The sequence below is a fragment of the Tachypleus tridentatus genome, chromosome 10 (assembly GCF_004210375.1).
Source record: "Tachypleus tridentatus isolate NWPU-2018 chromosome 10, ASM421037v1, whole genome shotgun sequence".
Lineage (NCBI taxonomy): Eukaryota > Metazoa > Arthropoda > Merostomata > Xiphosura > Limulidae > Tachypleus > Tachypleus tridentatus.
Genome location: NC_134834.1, coordinates 30181777 through 30204807, shown reverse-complemented (window position 1 = coordinate 30204807; position 23031 = coordinate 30181777). Strand labels below are relative to the sequence as shown.

Genomic DNA, 23031 nt, shown 5'->3' with positions numbered 1-23031 from the left:
AATGCTAAAAAATTTTTTTTTTTATTTTCCCTTTTCTTATTTTCATCTTTTGAAGCTCTACTCAAATAAGTGGATGAGTCTAACAACGCAAAATGCATATTTTTCTTTATGTTCATTGGCCTTAAGATTTTGGCCAGAAGTGTATATCACAGTGTGTAAACAAATCAAATTATTGGTACTCTTATACGAAAGTAAAATACAAGTAGCTACTGTATGACATCATAAACAGTTTAGAGATTAATGAACTATGCTATTTCAATGTACTTTATTTCAAAATTTCGCAAGGATTATATGTCACATACAGCTGTCACTAATTTTATATATGTAAAAACGGCTATATTTTTTCTACAAGTGGATTTTTTTGGCATCACTGATTGTCACTAATTTTGGACTAGAAAAGGGCAGCTAGTAAAGAGAACTAACCGTTAACTCGTAAGTTTATCTTTTCTGATGAAATAGCGGCATATGAAGTCACTCTTCTATCGCGCCCAAGACCCAAAAGTCAGGAGTGCATTGTTTTGATAGCGGGTCGCGAACAATAAACCCTCAGATTAACGCTGAAGACGAAGCCACGCCCATCCCACTATTTTGGTCTTTAGAAGTTCAGACAAAAAAATCGAGTTTTTCTTGTGTTTTTTTTCTCAAATTTAAAGAAACTTCTTTGTGGTTTTTATTTAGCTAGTGTTACGTGTTGACCCCTTCCCCAAGACAAAAACGCAACACTTACAACACTGAATTAATTGTTTAATTCAATAACAAATCAACACTTTCCAAACACTGCTCTCACCTAATTCTTGTTTTCGCGCGTTTAAATAATTTCTTAAAGTTTAAAGAAAATTCAATTCTTCAAACCACAGTCTCATCAGGTGACACCAACACCCTCTTTGGTGTAATTATATAAAATTCTAGTTGTTTTTATTTTTTAAACCATGAGTTGTGAAATCCCTTGATCAACTCTATTATACAAAGAAAACAATCTTATATTAAACTTAAATTTCTAAATTTAGCTACAAAGAAATTAACTACTCACAGTTAAGAGCATTAATATTCGTGAATAAATATTATAGTCATTGACTGGGTGGAACATGGAATTGTAATCAACGAAACATTTTTTTAAAATTATTTACCCAATTACTGTCACTAACGGCCCAGCATGGTCAAGCGTGTTAAGGCGTTTGACTCTTAATCCTAGTTTCGCGGGTTCGAGTCCCGGACGCACTAAAACATTTTCGCCCTTTCAGCCGTGGGGGCGTTATTATGTTACGGTCATTCCCACTATTCGTTGGTAAAAGAGTAGCCCAAGAGTTGGCGGTGGGTGGTGATAACTAGCTGCATTCTCTCTAGTCTTACACTAGTAAATTAGGGACGGCTAGCGCAGATAGCCCTGGAGTGGTTTTGCGCGAAATTCAAAAACAAATACTGTCACTAAACTCATCAGTCATTATGCTTTGAAGAGGGAATGTCCTTTTATCAAAAACTTATTTTTTATCACTGGGGAAGTTCTGTTCAGGTCGGGGTATGTCTACGGGCTTAAAACAGTAGAAACCAGGTTTCGATACCCGCGGTGACAAGAGTACAGATAGCACATTGTGTAGCTAAGTGCTTAATTATACATAAACAATCACCTACTGGAACTGAATACGAAATTAAACAATCATAAAACAGTCGTGTGTTAGTTAGCATTTTTTGTTCTTTTGTTTTTCCCAACCATAAATAATTATTACATGTTCATCAGTTATTTGATTCTACTTTCAACTACATAGAATAAGTTAAAGATATTGAAACATTCAATTCTAACCAAAAAACGATACGTACAAATATGTCGTACGGCCAGTTGCATGTACGGGATACGTTGATTTAGTTCTGGTGCCCGTTTTAGACACGTAAAGATGTAATAACCATTATGTATTAGTTATGCTTGAAAAGCGAAATTGTTAACAAGTATTGTACGTCCACAATCGCCGGTGTTTGAAATTTCAGGAAAACTGAAAATTAATAACATTTAACAAGTTTAGTTATGTATTAAGATTTGGGTAACTGCATTTAAGGTGGCAAATAACCACTAAAGATGAAACGAGATACTGTTTATATATACATATATATGTGAATAAACGTTTATGTATCATTTTTTGTTATACTTTCGTCTAATCTCTCTCTCTATTTATGTACGACATTCAAGATTTAATTTTTTTTGGAACGTTTCATACTAAAAAAATGAACTTAGTCAAGGTCACTGTTGTTAATTAGAAACTTTGGAAAATGTTGTTGTTTAGAAAATTCTTGTCATCTGACGTGAACCGCTACTTGTACGGAAGTGGAGTAGGCCAGGAACAAACGCGAAATTAGAGATTGACTCATCCCTTACGTATCTTTCCAAAGATACATCGTCTGCCCTATTACCAAGCTTGAAAAAATATGGTGTGCAAATTGTGAATATTCATAAAATATTATGACAGTTTGCCTAAAATTCAAAACTTATTTGCAACATGCTATACTAATGTAAAAAAAAAACTGTTTCTGGTGTGTGACTTTTTCCGTGTAATGATTGGTAGATATTTTGGAAGCCACCTGTTCAGAGAAGTGTTTCACTCTACTCTCCCTCAGAAAGAAATAGCGATGCAACTCATAAACACACCCGTTTCTGGATGAGTCAACCTGATTTCTATTGTAATTTGCAGCATTACCTACACGAGTCACACATACACAAATATTGGACCTGTTTTTGTGCAGTTCTTCAGTAAAATTTGAGTCAACCAGTTGAAAGAGAAGGTGGTGTAGAAAAGGTGGAACTTGTTCCAAAAATGGCTTTTTGAAAGCTGATCCGTACAGGACAGCTGAGTGGACGGCTATTATTAGCGCCAGTTTCTGACTGTACCTCCGTTTGCCGGCATATATCCCTTGCGTGGAGTGTTCTACTACGAGAGCGAGCGCTCTATGTTACGCTCATAAGGACGAGTGATACACTAATCCGTGGCTTATACGAACTTAACGGTAAGTTTTTAAATTTCCTAAAATTTCAAACCGTTGTAATTCGATAATGTTCGGGATTATATGAACGATTATTAACTAAGTCTTTTCAAGCTGCTTTCGGTTATTGTAAAACTATAACTCTGGTAAAATTCAAACCTTAGCAAGACCAGCAAAAACAAACTGCTCCCTTCAACCCCACATGCTGATAAAGCAACATGGAAATGCCTGTTTTGAATCCCATACGTAACACACGTGTTGTTTCTATATCGTCAGTACTTTTTGTTTAATAATTACTTCCCCAGACTGGTTCAGTGCCGGTAAATTTGAAGGCTTATAACGCTAAAAATATAGAATTTCTATACCCATGGCGGTTAGAGCGTAGATGACTCAAATGATAAACAAGCAGTTAGAACTATTTCTTACATTTGACCGTCCTATATCATTGCTTATCTTTAGATCTCTAAATGATACACGTCCTTTTACAACATGTAGGACTAACCATTGCAATTTTTTTTTCAATTTATCTTGTTGTTAAGGTTTTTCTGTTATTCATTCTATCTTAATCACGTTCTCAATTTCTTATAGTGTTATTATTTAGTTTGTTGAATAGATTAACATAATTTCTAGAGTCTGCGGTGGGTCAACAATAAATTTCAAGAACAGTAACACCAGAAGCCGGGGCTCGATTCCCCACTATGGGCAAAGCGCAGATGGCCCATTATGTGGTTTTGCGCTAAATATACATCATACTTCCTGCAACACAGTTACTAATGGCAAGTGTCGGCGATCATTTTGATGCTAACATTTTCAGTGGAAAATTACCTACTCCCATAACAAGTCATATTTATGATAATCGGTAGTAAAATTAACGTTATGCCATGGACACAAAGTTTGATAACGTTGTTTCAACATGATAATACATAATATATCTGTTTTTCTCCTTGTTTATATAGGCCTGGCATGGCCAAGCGCGTAAGGCGTGCGACTCCTAATCCGAGGGTCGCGGGTTCGCGCCCCCGTCGCGCTAAACATGCTCGCCCTCCCATCTGTGGGGGTGTATAATGTTACGGTCAATCCCACTATTCGTTGGTAAAAGAGTAGCCCAAGAGTTGGCGGTGGGTGGTGATGACTAGCTGCCTTCCCTCTAGTCTTACACTACTAAATTAGGGACGGCTAGCACAGATAGCCCTCGAGTAGCTTTGTGCGAATTTCAAAAACAAACAAACAAACAAACCTTGTTTATATAAACAGTTGATTGTATTTAACATTCCTAAAAATAATAAAAGTGTAGCGATAATCATTCTGCAAGCTTGGAACAAAACCCTAAAACTCCACTTCGGAGACAGCGTTTCTAGCTACACTGGAAACAAGACTATTGAATCATACAACAGAAAAATATTTTTAAAAAAGACGAAAACAATAGAACTTCACCACTATTGATGGGTGGGTCTGTCTAATTCTTGAATGAAGGCTTTGACGCCGATGAAGTTAAAAACCCATGAAACACTAGCATTTTTAATAGACCCACCTACCGAACTCGCTAGGGTTTTATTTAGATTTTTAGTGTGATGTATCAACAATTTCTTCTAAATATTTCATATTTTTACCATCATAAGCCGTGCGAATTGTTATAACGAAATTAAACACTCAATACATTCGCAAGATTAGCGCTGCTAAGACAACGAAAAGGTGAATTAGTTAGCTATTGTAATATTTTGAGTGAAGCTAAGATGTGTATATATTTTTCGTAAGAGAGCCAAGTAGTGTATTTGTGAATTTCAAACCTGTTCCTGGTCCTCACTAGTTCTAGGCGTTTTAATCATTAAGTGACGAAGTAATTACTGATAATTTATTTGTTTTGTAATCTTAAGGTCTTATAACTACTGCGCTATATCCTTGCAGCAGGAACAAAAACATATTATCTCTGCTGTGTCATTTCAACATTTAATCACCAAGAAACAGCAGTAACCATAAAAAGTAAATATAATCTTCAGATGTCAGTTTTCTTTTCATAATTCATTCCTGAAAACTATCCTAGAAACTGAGACGAAAGCAGACGGCTTTACCGGTATAATAATCACTGTTGCTTTTGTCCACCAGACGAATCTTTAGTTTTCGTTTCTATTTATGTAAGTATGCTGCGTGCTCTTTATTTAAGGTAGTAACTAAAAAAGCTGGTAAAAGGAAATAAACAGTTTGGAAGTTGTTTCATTTGTTGGAAAACGTAACTTAATCATAAAACGTTAAGCCTATAATAACCTATAATAAATAATGGATATCATTTTACTGATCGTTTCGAACTAAACCTTTTCCACCTGGAGTCCAGTGGCTTACGACAAAAAAGAAAATATAGAGGAAATCGTATGTTATATTGAAACGGATGATAAATAGTTTAATGTGAAACTATTTCTTCAAAGCAGTTTTATTTGCTGTTTATGGTCGTTCAATCATTTATTTGAAAATAAAATTATATAATATCAACACACTTTACACGTTATTAGTTCTTAAACATAAGTAAATAAAAAATTATTCGCGACATTTCGGCATTAGGCCTACGCCAAGTAGGGTGTAACGTAAATATCTCTCATGTAGGCCTAAGACTTGTTTGTCTTAGAGCAAATTCATATGGGACCACCACACTTCAATTCGGATTTCAAATTAGTGTTGCAAGTCTTATTGCTGTCTCATCTAGGGACATGCCTAATGTCTAAAAATTACCAATAAATTTGATTGATTCATTTGAAGCGTGTGTATATGTCCAACTTCTGATTTGATTTTACTAAGTATTTCATTTGACAAACATATTAATCCTATATGTGATTTGATTTAAATATCTGTAATTAAAACATAATAATTGATAAAATATAATTATCAACAACTTTACTAAATTCTAACTGTAGCGTTACGTCTTTTTCTCTTTTTTCAGATTCAAAATGGTTATTCAGCCACCTTATAAGTAAGTTCCACACTTATTTTTCTCCAAGTATGTTATGAAAATTACGAATAAACTACTTCTTTCTATCCAAGACTATCTGTCCAACCATCTTCAGTGTTGCTCTCACAACTTTAAATGTTTAAGATTAATCAATGTTAAAAGCAACGCGAACATTTACGTTTTTCAGTTCATTCAACCCTTTATTCATGTGCTTGTCCGCTCGATTGTTCATTCAATCATCTATCTACATCTTCCTGACTGATTGCTCATGCATAAGTTAGATCATATACTCACATTTTGATAGTTTCGTTAGTATATATATATATATGAAATATAATGTTTCTTCTAGGCATATGGCTATGCACCGACCTCCCAATGCAACCCCTCCAATATTTGAGAAACCTCCTGTAGGTGGAAACTTCGTCGATGGTGGAGATGCACACTTTGAGTGTAAAATTCGTGGTAACCCAACCCCAGAGGTTGTTTGGTCCAGAAGAGGGATGCCGATTAAAAGTGACCAAAAGTAAGTGGGCTTGCAAGTCAAACAACCCTGAGTTAGTGTTTCAGTATGATATAATACACTGAATTGTAAACAGTGCAGGTATGTTGCAGTAAACGTGGAACGATCCAAAGTCTAACGTTGTAATGTTTACAAACATCCAGTAGTGTTAACAAATAACTAATTTAAATATCACCCACCACTGCCATGGTAAAAGACAATTTCTTGATTTAACATGTAAAAAAAACAAACTTAAATAAAAAAAAGTGAGGTTAGACGGATGAGTGGATTTGTATTATACATTTGTGAAATGTGCTTATGTTTTAATCATGTTATTTCTAAAAGAAAGACATAAGTATGGACACATAACTGATCTCATCATCAGAGATAAATAGGTGTTAAAAGTGTCAATTGTCTTGCTGATTCCTCCCCTCTGCAGACTCACAAGCGTAGAAACTGGGTTGTGATACCCGTGGTGGACAAAGCATAGATAGCCCAATCAATATTATGCAACTTTTTACTTAATTATACACAAAACAAACTTACGAGTCATTAGTTAAATATACATTAAATATAAAATGAAAATAGTAATATGTTTGTAATTCATGAAGTCCTTCAAACTTCATTTAAATGTTTTTTTTAACATAATTTACAAAATAATCAGAGTTTTGAAAGCTTTTGAAGCTTTGATGTCAATGGAGAACTGAATATATTCAGTAATGCAACAGAACAATTCTTAAGTGTCTTCGGAACTTTTCACTTTCTATCCACCTCCAAAATTCTTAGAACTATATATTATATTGTATGTTAATTTAAGAACCAAATGTAGCCTATGGTTACGGTGCTGGATTTTAAATCCGAAAATCCATGGTTGTGTCCCACTGCGCAAGGTTGCGTTCTTCACTTTGAGATCGTAGGTATGTTTAAAGAGTGGTAGTCAAATGCAACAATTCTTTTAGACAAGAGTAACCAAACAGTCAATGACGCATGGTGTTGAGAGACAGTCTCTCCTTTGGTCTACGAGTTCGAAATTAGGGACGGCTACTTAGAGAAGTCCTTCGTGTAGGTTTGCGCAGTAATTCTATAAAAAAAAAAAAAAAAAATCACGTGACATCTAATAGTTATTCCTATAGTTGGAAGTTAGTGTTCCAATATTAATCACAAATTAACTTTTCAAGGCCTTAGATAATCTCTGGAGACTTTAAAATTTTGACCGTTGAACCTTCAAAATGGTTTATTCAACCCTTGGATATATACTAACCCAGTCTCCTCCTAGTACAGCGGTAAGTCTTCAGATGTTCAACGCTAAAATAAGGGGTTCAATTCCCCGCGGTGGACTCAAGAGATAGCATAAGGTGGTTGTGCTATATGAAAATCCATACATACACTAATCCTCTTTATTTAGTTGTTGAATACTGTTTTGTTTTTTTTCGTTTCCACACAAATATATGACAATTGGGATTAATTATATTACTTAACTTTTCGAAACTTGTAAACGATCACACATTTAATATTCAAATTCTGGAAATTATTTCATAATCATGACGCTAGAGAGAAGTTAATGTTTTATTAACTGAAAGAACGGGGTGTTTTCAAAAGTGTTTTGGTATTTTATTGAAATGTATTTTTCTTGTTCTTTTAGTACCCCCAGTCGCTCAGTGGTATGTCTGCGGACTTACAACGCTAAAAACCAGGTTTCGATACCCGTGGTGAGCAAAGCACAGATAATCCGTTGTGTAGTTTTGTGCTTAATTGAAAACAGCAACCTTTCAAGCACCAAAAATGCTCGCCCTTTCAGCCGTGGGAGCGTTATAATGTTACGGTCAATCCCACTATTCGTTGGTAAAAGAGTAGCCCAAGAGTTGGCGGTGGGTGGTGATGACTAACTGCCTTCCCTCTAGTCTTACACTGCTAAATTAGGGACGGGTAGCGCAGATAGCCCTCGAGTAGCTTTGCGCGAAATTCAAAACAAACCAACAATTGTTCTTTTAATTGGCTATTTATCATGATTAAGTTACTCTCCACTACGTTTATTGTAATACATTTATATTTCATCAATGTTATGAAAGAATAAGATACAAATAGTGTTAAAAGATAAAAAAAAACTAGTTAGGTAAGGGTGTCAAGTCAAAATGATTTATGGCTCCTTTTTTAGCGGTACTAAAAATAGAGTGGCTGATCACGTGACGCATGCTCTCATTTCTACTGAATTTCATACGCGGAATTTGTAAATATGAAGAGTGTTTTCACGAGTTTGTTACGTGCTCTTCAAATATGTTTAAACATTTTCATTGCTTAAATTGAATTGTACAAGCATCATCTTATGAGAACTTGATATTCTATCGTCACAAGAGTGTGGGGTGGATATGTAACGAGAGGCTAAAATCAAACAAGGAAGTGTCTTGTCATCGCGATGAGTCACGCACCAGAAACGCCAGGGAAGAAAACATTCAGGACTTTATGGTTATATTTCAGGTTAAAAACAACCTCTAGCAAGTGTGATAAATATCTGTGTAACAAGCAAAAGGTCGTAACGTCTTCCCCGAACATTATAAAATATGCACTGAAAATAACTTGTGCTCAAAATCTGCTCACACAGGTAGAACAAACTGTGCAAATAACTGAATATGTAGAAAGATAATATGCATTATTTTCAAAAATAATTTTGGACCCGGCATGGCCAAACGTGTTAAGGCGTTCGAATCCCGGTTTCACCACACATGCTCGCCCTTTCAGCCGTGGGGGCGTTATAATGTGATGGTCAATCTCATTATTTGTTGGCAAAAGAGTAAGTAGCCTAAGAGTTGGCGGTGGGTGGTGATGACTAGCTGCCTTCCCTCTAGTCCTACACTGCTAAATTAGGGACGGCTAGCGCATCTAGCCCTCGAGTAGCTTTGCACGAAATTAAAAAAAAAAACAAAATAATTTTATTTATTATAATAAATGTTTCATAATCAAAGCTATGCAGCTAGACTCGATATGTATAACATATACATATCAAAATAAACAGGAACTGATATATATACAGGTGAACCGAAAGCTTTTAAAGTAATTAAATTAAAATCAAAGTATACAGTTTATAATAGATAATATTTTTAACGGCACTTTACCCATGGCTTGGAATTATAGGAAGATTAATCCCAAGTTCATCTGGCAGGCGTTCTAATTGAAACTCATCTCTGTGTACACAATTTCAGAGTCTGCCTGCCACACTTTTGCAAGCTTTCTGACGCAAATCTTTCTGTCCGTCAACCTCTGTAAATACGTTTGTGATGCGCCCTTTCATTTCGTCAATGTTTTGCAATTTTTCTACCGTACACTTTGTCCTTGAGTTTTCCCACATGGATACATTCCAATGACTGTGGAGGAGTCTCGATTGCGCCTTAGTGGTCTATCCATCTCTAAGAGATATTTTCATCAAAATAATTTAAATAAATTCTGCAACCCAAAACAACTATATAGATTTCACATATTAAATTGTATATCTGTTTTGTAGCCACTGTATACACATATAGTATTAATTCCAAGAAATGATTTCTGAATTTATATTTTAACTGAAATACACAAAGCTGTTATAATCAGTCTTGGACAACGGAAAAATTAATTATAAGAGAACTAATTCCGTTATCCAAGAACTTCAAAATGCACGTCAGTTGAATATTGTCTTTACATTCAAATGTAATTATCAATTACTCTGAGTGGTTGTCAGTATTCATTAGCCTGGCATGGCCAGGTTATTAAGGCGCTCGACCCCTAATATGAGGGTCGCGGATTCGAATTAACGACACGCTAAATATGCTTGCCCTTTCAACTGTAGGGTCGTTATAAAGTGACGGTCAATTCCAGTATTCGTTGGTAAAAGAGTAGCTTTACACAGCAAAATTATGGACGGCTAGCACAGATAGTCCTCGTGTAGCTGTGTGCAAAATTCAAAATTACAAGAGTATTAGAGAGGCAAATTTCTTGTTAGAGTAATTTATAAAAACTGTCAAATGTTTGGGACTGTGGTTTGTATGTGTGTGTATACAAGTATAATTTGTTTATATTTTATTCGATAAATGCAAATATGGATGAGTACATATACGTAACCTAGCTAACTATAGTAGAGGCATGAGAAATGGGGTGCTTTATATACTTGACTTACATAGCAAATGTAATTAATATTATCGTGCAAATATTCTGGAGGCAGACTCCCCGGTCCCTCACCCTAGATTGAGGTGTCTTTGCCATCACGGAAAACTCAGTTTCTTTTAGTTTTGATTTCTTGTTTCAGTACTTTTTCTAGCGTTAAAACATTCTATATTACCAGAGCTAGCTAGGTTACGTATATATCATTACCGAGTTGTCTTTATAAATCTTTAAAAATATATTATACTTGTTTTGTTTTTTCTTTTCATTGGCTAAATATTTGTGCATGTTTACCCGATTCAGTTTTATTACTCATCAGGATCTCTACCAACCTATCCTTAAATCTAATTATATGCCCGAAGTAGATCATCTTTCGTTTTATCATACACACAAACACACACACACACACCAGTATGTTTTTTGGTACAAGAAAGGAATGATTGGGACCCCAGACGGTAGAGCTTTGTGAAAGAATTATAGCGATAAGGTTCGTCAGTTTGTTTGTATACTTGTCTGGAAAAATCACTTACTTACTTTGATGCAAATTCATTAAAATAGTGAAATTTTGATTAATTTCATAAACACAGGGATTTAGTTGGATTTATAAGTACAATAAGCTTTACTTTTGCTCAGCCAACTTTTGCTTGGTTTTAAAGGGGCGATTTTTGTGGCCGCAGTTTTGTTTCATCACGATTCCTACTATTAAGTACCACATACTTAGTGATATACATACGCTAATACATGCGCTGCGTGATTAGGTGATTCAGAGATGAAGATTACATTGAGAGACCGATTCCTTATAGAAAAGAAAGTGGCCTTTGTACGTTCAACAATAAGTATCATAATTCAACACATTAATAATAAGAACAAAAAGTAACACTAGCCGCCGAAAGCAATAGGTTAACATTTTACAATATTACATAGTCTGAACCAGATATTGAACTTTTTTGTATTTTTAATTTAATAAAACTGTGTTATAACAGTAATATTTCATCGAACTCAGCTCCAGAACTATTTTTTTTACACTCGTCTCCGTAGTTTCTAATAAGAATTAATAAATATGTATTTTTCTTTTCTTTTTCCTAAACAGACGACAGGTATCTTACAATCCTGATACAGGAGTGTGTTTCCTTCACATTTCCAAGATTACAGCTGAGGATGACGGAGATTACACGTGCACAGCTGTTAACTGTGCTGGAGAGTCTAGTCTGACTGTTAAAATCCAAAGAGGCATGGGAGGTTGGTGTTCAGTGTCAATCCATAAAAACAAAACAAAAGTACATTCAAACATTAAAGTAGTAGCTTCAGATTAAGACGAATGGTTTCTCATATTAATTTCAAATCAAAATTAATGATTAAACACAGTAGTTTCAAATTAAAATTAGTATTATGTCATCTTTGTTTCACATTAAGATGAATTGTTTGTCATAATGCTTTCACATTAAGATGAATGGTTTGTCATAATACTTTCAGATTACAATGAATGGTTTGTTATAGTGCTTTCAGATTAAATTGAATGGTTTGTCATATGAATTTCAAATTAAGATAAATGGTTTGTCACAGTAGTTTCGAATTAAGATGAATGGTGTATCTTAATAGTTTCGAATTCAAATCAATGGTTTGTCATCACTATTATCCACAGGGATATTTGTAGAGATTTCATCTCAAGTGTCCTTCAGATTATTGTTCGTTCCCTTTTCTGTACGTTTTGAACTCTATATAAGTTTTGTCCCTTAATAACTAAACAATTTAAGCTCAAACATTTTCCAGATCCTAAAACAATTTTCAGTAAACAAACTTCTCGTTATGTACAATATATATTGGTTTACAATATCCAAACGCAGTATAATTATTAGTACAGGCCAAGCGTAACCAAGGAGGTGTTACGCTGGACTTTGAATCCAAAAATCCAAGGTTCGTGTCCTACTGCCAAAAAATCATATATCATTTGTGCCCGTTTATGCGTTATAAGAGTGAGGGTAAAACCCTATTATTTGGTTCGAGTAACTCAGCAGTTGGGGGTTGATTCCTTTGAAGTTGGATCGCGCAGATATAGCCTTCCGCTGATATCCGAAACAAACAAATAATTGTTAATACGCAGACGCCGATTTTGTTATATGCATTAGCTGTTGTTTAGATACCATTGGAATAATACTCTACGATCAAATTAATTAACAATGGAATAATAATTTCAAAACCATCAACAAATCCGAACATTTTTAGTCGCGGTATACTGATTCATAGAATAACTCTGAGTTTTTGTTGTTGTTTTTGTTTTTTCAAATACAAACTTTTAGCTCATAGCTCCATCTCTTGACCGATCTGAAATCTAATTACAACCGCGGTTATTGAGAATTCCCTCTTGTTGTTTATTTACCTGGTATTTATTTTCTCAGAGCTAATTGAAATACTGGAAAGAATAATATTTCCTACAACACTTGGTTAAGTATTTATGTATTATTCTCACAGGTCCACCATCCCAACAACAATTACAACAGCAAGGAGCTTTCCATAAACGTACATACCAAACTCGTACAGAACAAAGGCTTCAGACATCATTTGATCGCACAATGTCTTCTTCAGATACGGAAGGGGAACCAGGGAGTCCACTGTATTACGGAGTGCCAGTGGTCAGTATTTATTAACGAGGATAGATAATGTATCTGGTTTATTTTATTACTACAACTAAACCAGGAAAACGTCAAACTCACAATGTGCTTTACCTATTTCTAAAATATACTTCAGAAATTCTCGCCCATAGTGATGAGTAGACGTTGCAAAAGTTCATAAATAACTTTGAAAAGATTCCGCAGAGTTTTAAAGAATTATTTAATCTATTCTTATCGGTTTATTGATTGTTCTTTATGAACATTTCCAATGGAGTCTGATTTGAAATTATTCACTTCTTGATTTGACACATTTGACACATAATAGCACACATTCAAAATGGTCTCCTGTTTCAGATCACTTAGAAAACTTCAACTAATCTTAAAGACTGGTGAGACGTAATTATTCTCGTTGTTCTAATATGGTCTGAATGCTTCACTTCAAATGAATAACAGAAGTTCATTCTGCTTTATCTTTCTCGTAACATGGATAAATCATTAACGGATGTTCAATATTGTGTAGGTGTCGTTTAAAAACTATGCTTTTCTTTTGTGATGCTTTAAAAGAGTTTACTGAACGACTTCTGCATCTGAATAAGAGTTATCTGACTTGTAAAAACTATGTTCGTTTGTTTGTCTTAGGCGCTTTTTTATGAGTATTTTGACCTTTGAATTAACTTTTTTATTTTATGTATTCATTTGAAAGATAATCTGGAACATAAAGAAATATGTAAAGATGTTACAAAAGAAATGCATGATTAAAATACAGAAAATATTTTCACATCTACTTTCTCTTAAACGAAACAAATGAGCTGTTTCTCCACTTAGGGGTTTCGAGTGGACACTTTCGAGTACCGTTTGCTAACAGAGGAAGAATTTCGAAGGTCTCTGATAGTGAGACGTCACGGTGAACCAGTACCTGCACTGGACAAATCAAAACCTCCAAATGCACCACAACTTTTACAAAGACCTCGGAACAGCAAACTGATCGAAGGAGCTGATGCGAAATTTCAAGTTCAAATCGGTGGAAATCCTCAGCCTCAGGTATTGAATGGGACGTGTTTATTTTCCAAGTTATTATACAAATAGACTACCGTCCATAAACAAGTAGCAAAACCTATGTCTGAATCTTCTGAAAGTGTCATCTTGGTACCAAAAAAAGCCATCATTGAATGGTACCGAATGCAGATGCGTAAAACTAATATTGTCCTAAGTTTATAGTTCTTAAATTTTTTACTTATTATAACACAAAACATCGCTTAGTAAAAGAATAGCTAAAAGTGTTCTAACTTAGTTAGAATTTACAGTTTTCAAGGTACGATTTAACAGAAAACAAAAATCAAAATATTATTTCGAAGTTCTGTTTTGTAACCAGACAGTGTACACTGTTAAGATTGTTTGTTTGACGTCATTTATGACGATTATAAGTATTAATCATTTGAGCCTATTTGTGGTTTCGCAAGAAATATATGCGAAACGCTTGTCGGTTGGCAACACGTTTAAGTGACTGGTTTTGATAACAGGTAAACTACACACTCTCTGCTGATTTGTTTAGTAATATTCACGTCTTGCTTTATGTGGAGTTTTCATTCAGTGATTCATGAGTTGTTTATTTCAACAAATCTACGGATAAAAAAAAAAAGTACAAATAATTTTCAAAGCATTAATTAATCGGTTCTGATTGACAGGCTCGAATTTCTTTACAGGTAACCTGGTTTAAGAATGGTCAAGTGCTGGTTCAGACTCAGCGATGTACCACGTTTATAAAGGATAACGTCACGACCCTCCATATCCGCTCCGTTTGTGCAGAAGATGCCGGATATTACACGATGCTAGCCGAGAACACCTCAGGCAGAGTTGCGTGTTCAGCCCACTTGGTTATTGAAGCTAAGCCTACAGGTGTCCAACGACTCGAAAGTCTGGAAACGCAACAAAAAACGTGTGTATATAGATTTGTTTAATAAAATTATATTAATCTGTTAAAATGTTTAGATGTAAAGATTTGTTCGAATTGCTTCTCACGATATACTCCATTAAATTATGTATTTAAAAAAACAACAGGAAATTCAGCAACATGCTAGATAATTTATTGTTTCAGAAGTTTTACAGAGTATTGTGACATATTATAAACTTTAGTTCCTCAGGATGTTGTTTAAAGCAGTGTTCTAAGCCTTGTTTTTTTTTCGCCGCAACGCCCCTTCAGTAAACAATGAGTGCTCATGTCCCCTTCTAATAATTTTTCAGACCATTAAAGTACTCTACTAGAACGAAAATTATAAAACAATAATAGCCAATTGCAAGTTTTAAGATATTTTATGTTAGCAGAGATAGACACCATTATTACACACATCCATCACTGTTACGTAATTAAAAAATGACAAAAGAAAATATATCTTGATAACATACATGAGTAATGAAATAATTTTTTAATGAAAGACTTGATCTTTTCCATTGAATTTTTGAAACACCCACTAGAGAGCAGTACTGGCCAGGTTGGGAAACAGTGAACAGCTTTGACTACACACACTTGTTTTACCTGCGGTACTTTAAGCAATTATTATGTACTGCTATTATTAATTGTACACCACTTCCGTCATTAATTTAATTTATCTCGAATTGTTGACGATTGTTGATGCTTTCTTTTCTAAATATTAGTTTGTTTATTGAACTTTCTATTTTCTTGAGGCTTATTGTGCTTTCTTTTCGACTTTTACTACTCGTAGCCAAGTTTTTGTGTTTGTTAGAAGGAATGATTAAAATAAGAGGGCCCGGCATGGCCAGGTGGTTAGGGTTCAGATACCCGTCACACCAAACATTATCGATCTTTCAGCCGTGGGGGCGTTATAATGTGGCGGTCAGTCCCATTATTTGTTGATAAAAGAGTAGCCCAAGAGCTGGCGGTGGGTGGTGATAAATAGCTGCCTTCTTTCTAGCCGTACACTGCTAACTTAGGGATGGCTAGCGCGGATAGCCCTCCAGCTGCTTTGCGCGAAATTCAAAACAAACAAATAACCGATTAAGAACTTCTGTCCTTGAATTCAAACCCAAAAGTCTTTGATAAAAAAGGTGGAAATGTGCTATTTTCAAAACGCTTTCATCACCATTTTCGGGCAAAAATTCTAAACCCACATAACCCTTTTACATCGTCAGACAATTTCAAGTTACCATACAAAAAATTACAGTAATGAAATTCAATTAACTCTAGGTAGTGAGAGCCAAAAAGATTTTACAAAAATTAAATGTGCCCCATTTTCGGGACCCTTTTTATATCCTCTTCTTTAACAAAAATCCTAAAACAAGATAAATCATGTGCGCCGTTGATCAGTTTCCAGTTACCATACCAAAAATTACTATAATCGATCCAATTAACTCTTAGATAATGGAGGCCAACAGACTTAAAAAAAAATATGCCAAATTTTCGGGGTTCTTTTTATATTTCCTTTTTTGGCAAAAATTATAAAACAAATTAATTCTTTACAACGTTGATCAGTTTTTAATTATCATACCCAAAATTACAGTAACCGAGCCACCCAATTCCGGGCGATGGATGTTAAAACACACGCATCTACGTACATATAACGGACCATCTTGCGCAGTAAGATTTATTTTATTTCTTTCAATTTTTTTGTTTTTTCAAAAGGGTCACTTCACCACCTGCAACTGATTATGAAGTGGATGCGGCCACTGCTCGCACTTTGAAGCCATGCTTTGTCAAATGTCCATCGGACAAAGAAGTGACAGAAGGTAAGATGATCCGATTCGACTGCCGGGTGTCTGGTCGTCCTTGTCCTGACGTCCTCTGGTTCCACAACGAGAAGCAAATAGTAAATGACAGCACCCACAAGCTTCTAGTGAATGAAGGAGGGGTTCATTCCTTGTTGATCACTGTCGCTAGCAAAGAAGATGCTGGAACATACATATGTATTGGCAAAAACAAGAGTGGAGAAATACGGTCCGATTTTAATTTAACTGTAATAGGTTAGTTCTGTGTATTCCAAATACTTGCGTATTGCTACTTGTTTTTTTCCCTAATATTCAAAATATCTTTGCCAACTCGATATACAATTTTGAACGAAATGAAATGCTAGTAATGAAGCAAAAAAAGCTTTTATTAAACATTCAATTTCGTTATAGATACGGTAACGAACTGTGAAAAAAATTATCTTTTCCCATTGAATTATGGGTCCTATTATTTGGTGAAGAACAAGCAATATGAAAATAAATTAATGTCACGCTTTTTGTGAATTAGTTTTCAGTTTCGTTATTCGATACCAGGTTTTAAATAATTACTAAATAAAAATTTCTCCTTTTAATTCACCTCACGATATTTTAGCCCACGCTGTGTTTCGAATGAAAAGAAAACTGATTTGCTATCATAGAGTACACTATTAAAAATTATAATAAAAATAAGAAAATATTAGTTTTTCAGTTATAACAGATCGAAGAATTACTCTCCACGTGATGACTTGCATTGGTAGTCCTCTTTTTACTGTCAGTTTAAAATAGGTTTTGTTTTGTGTTTACTCAGAAAAAGAACAAGTCGTGGCACCGAAATTTGTGGAGAGATTTCAGAGCATGCACGTGAAGGAAGGAGAATCGGTGACCTTACACTGTAGAGCCGTGGGCACACCTGTCCCTCGTATTACTTGGCAGAAAGATGGAGTACAGCTCCATTCACAGCCACCAAATATTATCATCGGTAAAAATCTGCCCCATTTATCTTTACTAGCTGATTTCTTAATGTTATTAATGAAGGTTATTATATACACATATATGGAACTAAGTTTAAAACCTTGTGTATGTGTTTGCTTGCAAGTCGACACAGTGAAAGTGATAAATTTAGGATATATTGTGGTAACATACTTTCCTTGTACTAGCTCAACTAATGAGAGACTACAATTTGAGATACACTCCTACAGTACGTTTTTCTTTCTTACTTAACCTTCTGTGGAAACCATTACACTATGTAAAAAAATTATTAATTTGTATCGTTTCTGGGCAGAAAGTGTTATTTCCCAATTGCTTATGCCTAACGTAAATGGAAAAGACCTATTTTTCTCTTCAAACTTTGCTTTTGTAACCTGGGAACGTATAACGAAAATACGATGAGAGACTATATTTAGGGGCTAATACGTGAAAGTGATTTACATTACAGTCGCAAATCTCGAAAAACTACTCACTTCTAAACATTTTTGTATAACTTTAATATAAATACATGTACATTTTGATTCATATTTTGTTTTATTCAGACCTTATGTAAATGAAAATGTGCAAATTTGTCCATTTTTACAAATAAGTTAAGTTAATTTCTAAATTTTGCTGTACAGGTCAAAAAAGCAAAGTTTGAAGGGAATAATGGCCATTTTCTGTACTTTTACAACATAAGCAATTCAGAAATAACATAAACTATCCAGGAACAAAATTGGTGTTACATAGTGTTATCGGAAGTTGAAAGATAGAACATGTATTTTATTAATATATGTACAAAATATCTTTAAATGTAATCGATACTGAGATGGATAAACAACAACAATTTGTTATGAAGCTTTATCTCGAAATAAATTATCTGAGCACGCGCGCACACAGAGAGAAAACGGAAACTTAAAGAGCTTAAACTAAAACAGCTCAACAGATCGAACAAAAGTTGTTCGACTCGTAATCCGAGAGTCGTGGGCTCGAATCCCGGTCGCACCAAACATGCTCGCCCTCCCAACCGTTGGGGCGTTATAATGTAACGGTCAATCCCACTTTTCGTTTGTAAAAGAGTAGCCCAAGAGTTGGCAATGGGTGGTGATGACTAGCTGCCTTCCCTCTGGTCTTACACTGCTAAATTATGGACGGCTAGAGCAGATAGCCCTCGAGTAGCTTTGCGCGAAATTCAAAAAACAAAAAAAAAAAAAAATCGTTTTTACCTCATATTCAACAACTGCGGTATGATGTAGAATTGTTAGGTAATATTTGATTATTGTGAGTTTCTTATCTAATAAAACACCTGTCATGCACTGAATTAACAACTTATTTTATTAGCTGTATTTTTCTTTGTTTGTCATCAAGTTTAACACCAGTAAAAATTATGCTTAAAAACCACTAATATTAACCATAATGTGTTTATAGGGAGTTTTGAAACATTTGAACATTAGACAGTAGGTTTAAAATGTTTACAACCACTAAGATTTGCGAAAGGTTTTTTTTTTTTAACTTTTGTCGGTTTTACTCAGATGACTAATTTTTACACTAATATTTATTGATGTCCTAATCCATCCTGACTTGTAGAGCTTAACTTTGCATTATTCGTTCATTTGTAATTGAAACTTATAGCAACAAATCAGAGGTTATGGAAAAGACTTGCAAATGGATGTTGTTCCTTTTCACTATTTCATTAACGTGTCTTTCTCCAACTTAATTATAAGTCTGTTATTATGTCCATTTTCCCAGGGTCACATTAACGTGCCTTATTCCAATTTAATTATGCTAGAGATATATTATTGTGTTCGCATTCCTAGAAACACAAGGAGGAAGCTCCACTCTTTACTTTAACCAAGTCTCTGCTAAAGACTCTGCCTGGTATCACTGTACTGCACAGAACCAAGCCGGCAGTTCTTCTACCCGTGGTCGACTACATGTCTCGAGTAAGTGTCATTCTGGACGTTTCAGTGTCTCCAGCTAATTATAGGCTTAATTCGTTCATGTATCACCCTTGCCTTTCTTTATGTTAGTTTAATATTATATCACTTAATTTGTATTGTATCAAGACGTTCGTAGATATATCTTAGCTACTGTTGTAAAATTCCTGTAAATATTTTCTATCAGATGGATACCTTCCAGAAATGCTATTATACAACAGTTTATGAGAACTTAATTCACGCTATTAATAAATCAAATATATCTCTAGTTACAACCCATTTATCAGTTTACTTTCTTATTATTTTGCATTAAAAGGTGAAGCACCGCCACCTGGTCAGGAGAGAAAATTAAATCTTCCAAGACCTTCGAAAGTTATACAGCCGGCGTAAGTATAAGAAAGTTTCTAAATGAAATATCACGAAAAATGCGTTTCAAAAACCTACATCACCAGCTTCCTCTTAGCTGGAATTTATCTTGCTGAAAGTAAAATCGTAGTTTACACATAAAAATTCGTTTAAAGCAATCAACAGAAAAACAGTCAGAATATAAACCCCGTAACACCAAACAAGCTCGCCCTTTCAGCCGTGGGGGCGTTATAATGTGACAGTCAATCACACTATTCGTTGGTAAAAGAGTAGCTTAAGGGTTGGCGGTGGGTGGTGATGACTAGCTACCTTCCCTCTAATCTTACACTGCTAAATTACGGACGGCTAACGCACATAGCCCTCGAATAACTTTGGCTAAATTCAAAACAAACCAACCAAAATATAAAATAAACTGAAACCGTTACAGATATTAAAAAAAAAGATCGCTCATGAAAATATATATTTATTCTCAAGAGAACCGTTAAAAATTAAAAACTGAAATTGTCGTGATTGGAAAACTCGTTTGTTTGATGGTTGTTTTTTTTTCGTTATAGTTTGGTCTTCTGGCACTTGGTTTCGCGTTTATTTAATGTTTCTGTTATCTAAACGATTACTATAATTCATTTTGCTTTTTATGTTAAACATTTTTCTATCAGGTGAGTTTAGAATGGCTTTTGATTTGCCAACTTTCAGGCCTGCTCCTGCCCGGGAGACAATCTGGCTGCGTCATGTTGAGCCCGCTGCTCCTCAGTTGCCCCAAGAAGAGGAGGAGAAGCCTCCACAAAAACCCTCTTTTACCACTCATCTTCAAGACCTTTATCTTCAGGAAGGAGACCGAGCGAACTTTGATGCTCGACTACTTCCTGTTGGTGACCCCACGATGCAGGTTGAATGGTTTGTTAACGGAAAGCCAGTGGAAGCTAGTAAGAAATTTCTGGTTAATTGATTACAAGAATTACGACTGTACTCATGTATATATAATTTAATAAGTTTGTAGTGGTCATCGACCAAAAAAAATTTCTCACGTTAATCACATGAAAATAAAACAAACCTTTCGAAATAAACTAACCCTTAACACCGTACAAGGCCCGGCATGGCCAGGTGGGTTAAGGCGTTCGATTCGTAATCTGAGAACCATAGGTTCGAATCCCCGTTACACAAAACATGCTCGCCCTTTCAGCCGTGGGGGCGTTATAATGTGACGGTCAATCTCACAAGCTACTCAAAGAGTAGCTCAAGAGTTGGCGGTGAGTGGTGATGACTAGCTACCTTCCCTCTAGTCTTACACTGCTAAATTAGAGACGGTTAGCGCAAATAACCCTCGAGTAGTTTTGCGCGAAATTAAAAAAAAACACCGTACAAATTAAAATTTGAATTTTTTTCTATTTATGGAAACTAATTAAAATTAAAGAAAGTTTAAATCTGATACCTTTTTCGAATAGTTTAATCGATTAGAATAAATTATAAATATGTAGTAAAAAACATAGAATGGCATGCATTGATGTGAATGGTGAATAGAAATCAGTAAACAAATAAGTGTAATCACACGTGTGTATTTTCTGAGTAAAATAAATTGGAACTACTTGTCATTCCTCTGTAGTTTTTGAATAAATACACTGTTGGGTGTCTGTGTTTTTAATTATTCGATTTCGCTTTATTCCTAAGATTGGAGGTCTTGCATGTACATGGTTGTTTGGAATGTTGTAGTCGGGAAAGCTTTGCTGCTGTTTAAGTTTTAATTTACCATAAGTGTTTGTATTTTAAATTTTGCCAAAATGATCACTAAGTTTTAGTTTTCTTAATGAAAACTAAAATAGTGTATGGTGATTATTCATTTACTGTTTCCTTCTAGTTTTGTCTGTTAACTATTTTAGTACATAGACTGGTAGATGTTAAGAATATAACACACGGTCTTCAAAATGATCTTTATTTTTATTTTTTAAACTAGATGAACTCGTTTCTACGTTTTGACTCTTTTTTCCCCTTTGTATAGTGTTTATAAGAAACGCTAAGTTCCTACTTCAAACAAATTATAATAAATATTTTTTGTTTATTTCAGGTTCTAGGATAATAACAACTTGTACTTTTGGGTATGTGGCACTGACGTTGATTCACATTCATCGTGAAGATTCAGGTGTTTATATGTGTAAAGCAATAAACGAAGCTGGCGAAGCAGTAACAACAGCAACCCTACACGTGAGCCGTAAGTATCCATGGCAAACAAACATGAGACTGACAGGTATTTCGGTTTGAATATCTCTGTCTCCATTGCTTGGAAACACAGATAACCGGAGGTGCTCAGAAAATTACTTTTTCTTCACCCGATTCCTCAGTTTTTGGTATTTTGATCACGCAACCCGAGAAAAAAAAAAAAATAATACGAAGCAAGCAAACGTAAGTGCAAAAGCCGACGACAGACACCCAGCGATGAATGTGGGTATCACAGAATCAACGGCCGATATATGACTTAGGGCGGCGGGGATCTATAAATCCAATGCCAAATTTTTGAGGTGGGAGAAACGGGAGAACCCCCAGAAAACCCACTTTCACTCCCCAGACTAATTAATTTGGGAAGTGCCGAAGCTAACAGTTGTATTAAGAAGCTGAAGATGGAATTTGAAATAAATAAGACAGTTAGTGCATACAAGTACAGTTTGAGTGTTACAAAGGTGAAAAGGAGACTGGTGGGTGCACCATGTGCTAGATGTATCAGCTAGAGTAGCAAACTGTTTTCTGAGTGAGTTTCTTTCTTTCGTCGATTTATAGTATTTGGCTGCTAGTTTGCGGATCCTAGTGTTGATTTGGGGTGATGCCTGCAAGGAGTCCAAATGGGTCAGCCGGGTATATTTTGGTAAGCGATGAGCTATTCTGATCATACGATTACACGTGACCATACATCTGTGT

At 35.0% G+C, this 23031-nt stretch overlaps 1 protein-coding gene across 1 annotated transcript in view; it reads left to right on the top strand.

Moving 5' to 3' along the window:
• Nucleotides 1–2865: 2865 nt before the first annotated feature.
• The window catches only part of LOC143228322 (titin-like), a 98531-nt gene continuing 78365 nt past the window's right edge, over nucleotides 2866–23031 (top strand). The window contains 13 exon segments of the mRNA XM_076459592.1: nucleotides 2866–2991; nucleotides 5897–5926; nucleotides 6255–6428; nucleotides 11623–11771; nucleotides 13002–13162; nucleotides 13967–14182; nucleotides 14845–15077; nucleotides 16779–17116; nucleotides 17667–17837; nucleotides 19642–19767; nucleotides 20078–20147; nucleotides 20821–21050; nucleotides 22187–22330. Of these exon segments, the coding sequence (XP_076315707.1) occupies nucleotides 5904–5926; nucleotides 6255–6428; nucleotides 11623–11771; nucleotides 13002–13162; nucleotides 13967–14182; nucleotides 14845–15077; nucleotides 16779–17116; nucleotides 17667–17837; nucleotides 19642–19767; nucleotides 20078–20147; nucleotides 20821–21050; nucleotides 22187–22330 (2035 nt within the window). The 5' untranslated portion in view covers nucleotides 2866–2991; nucleotides 5897–5903.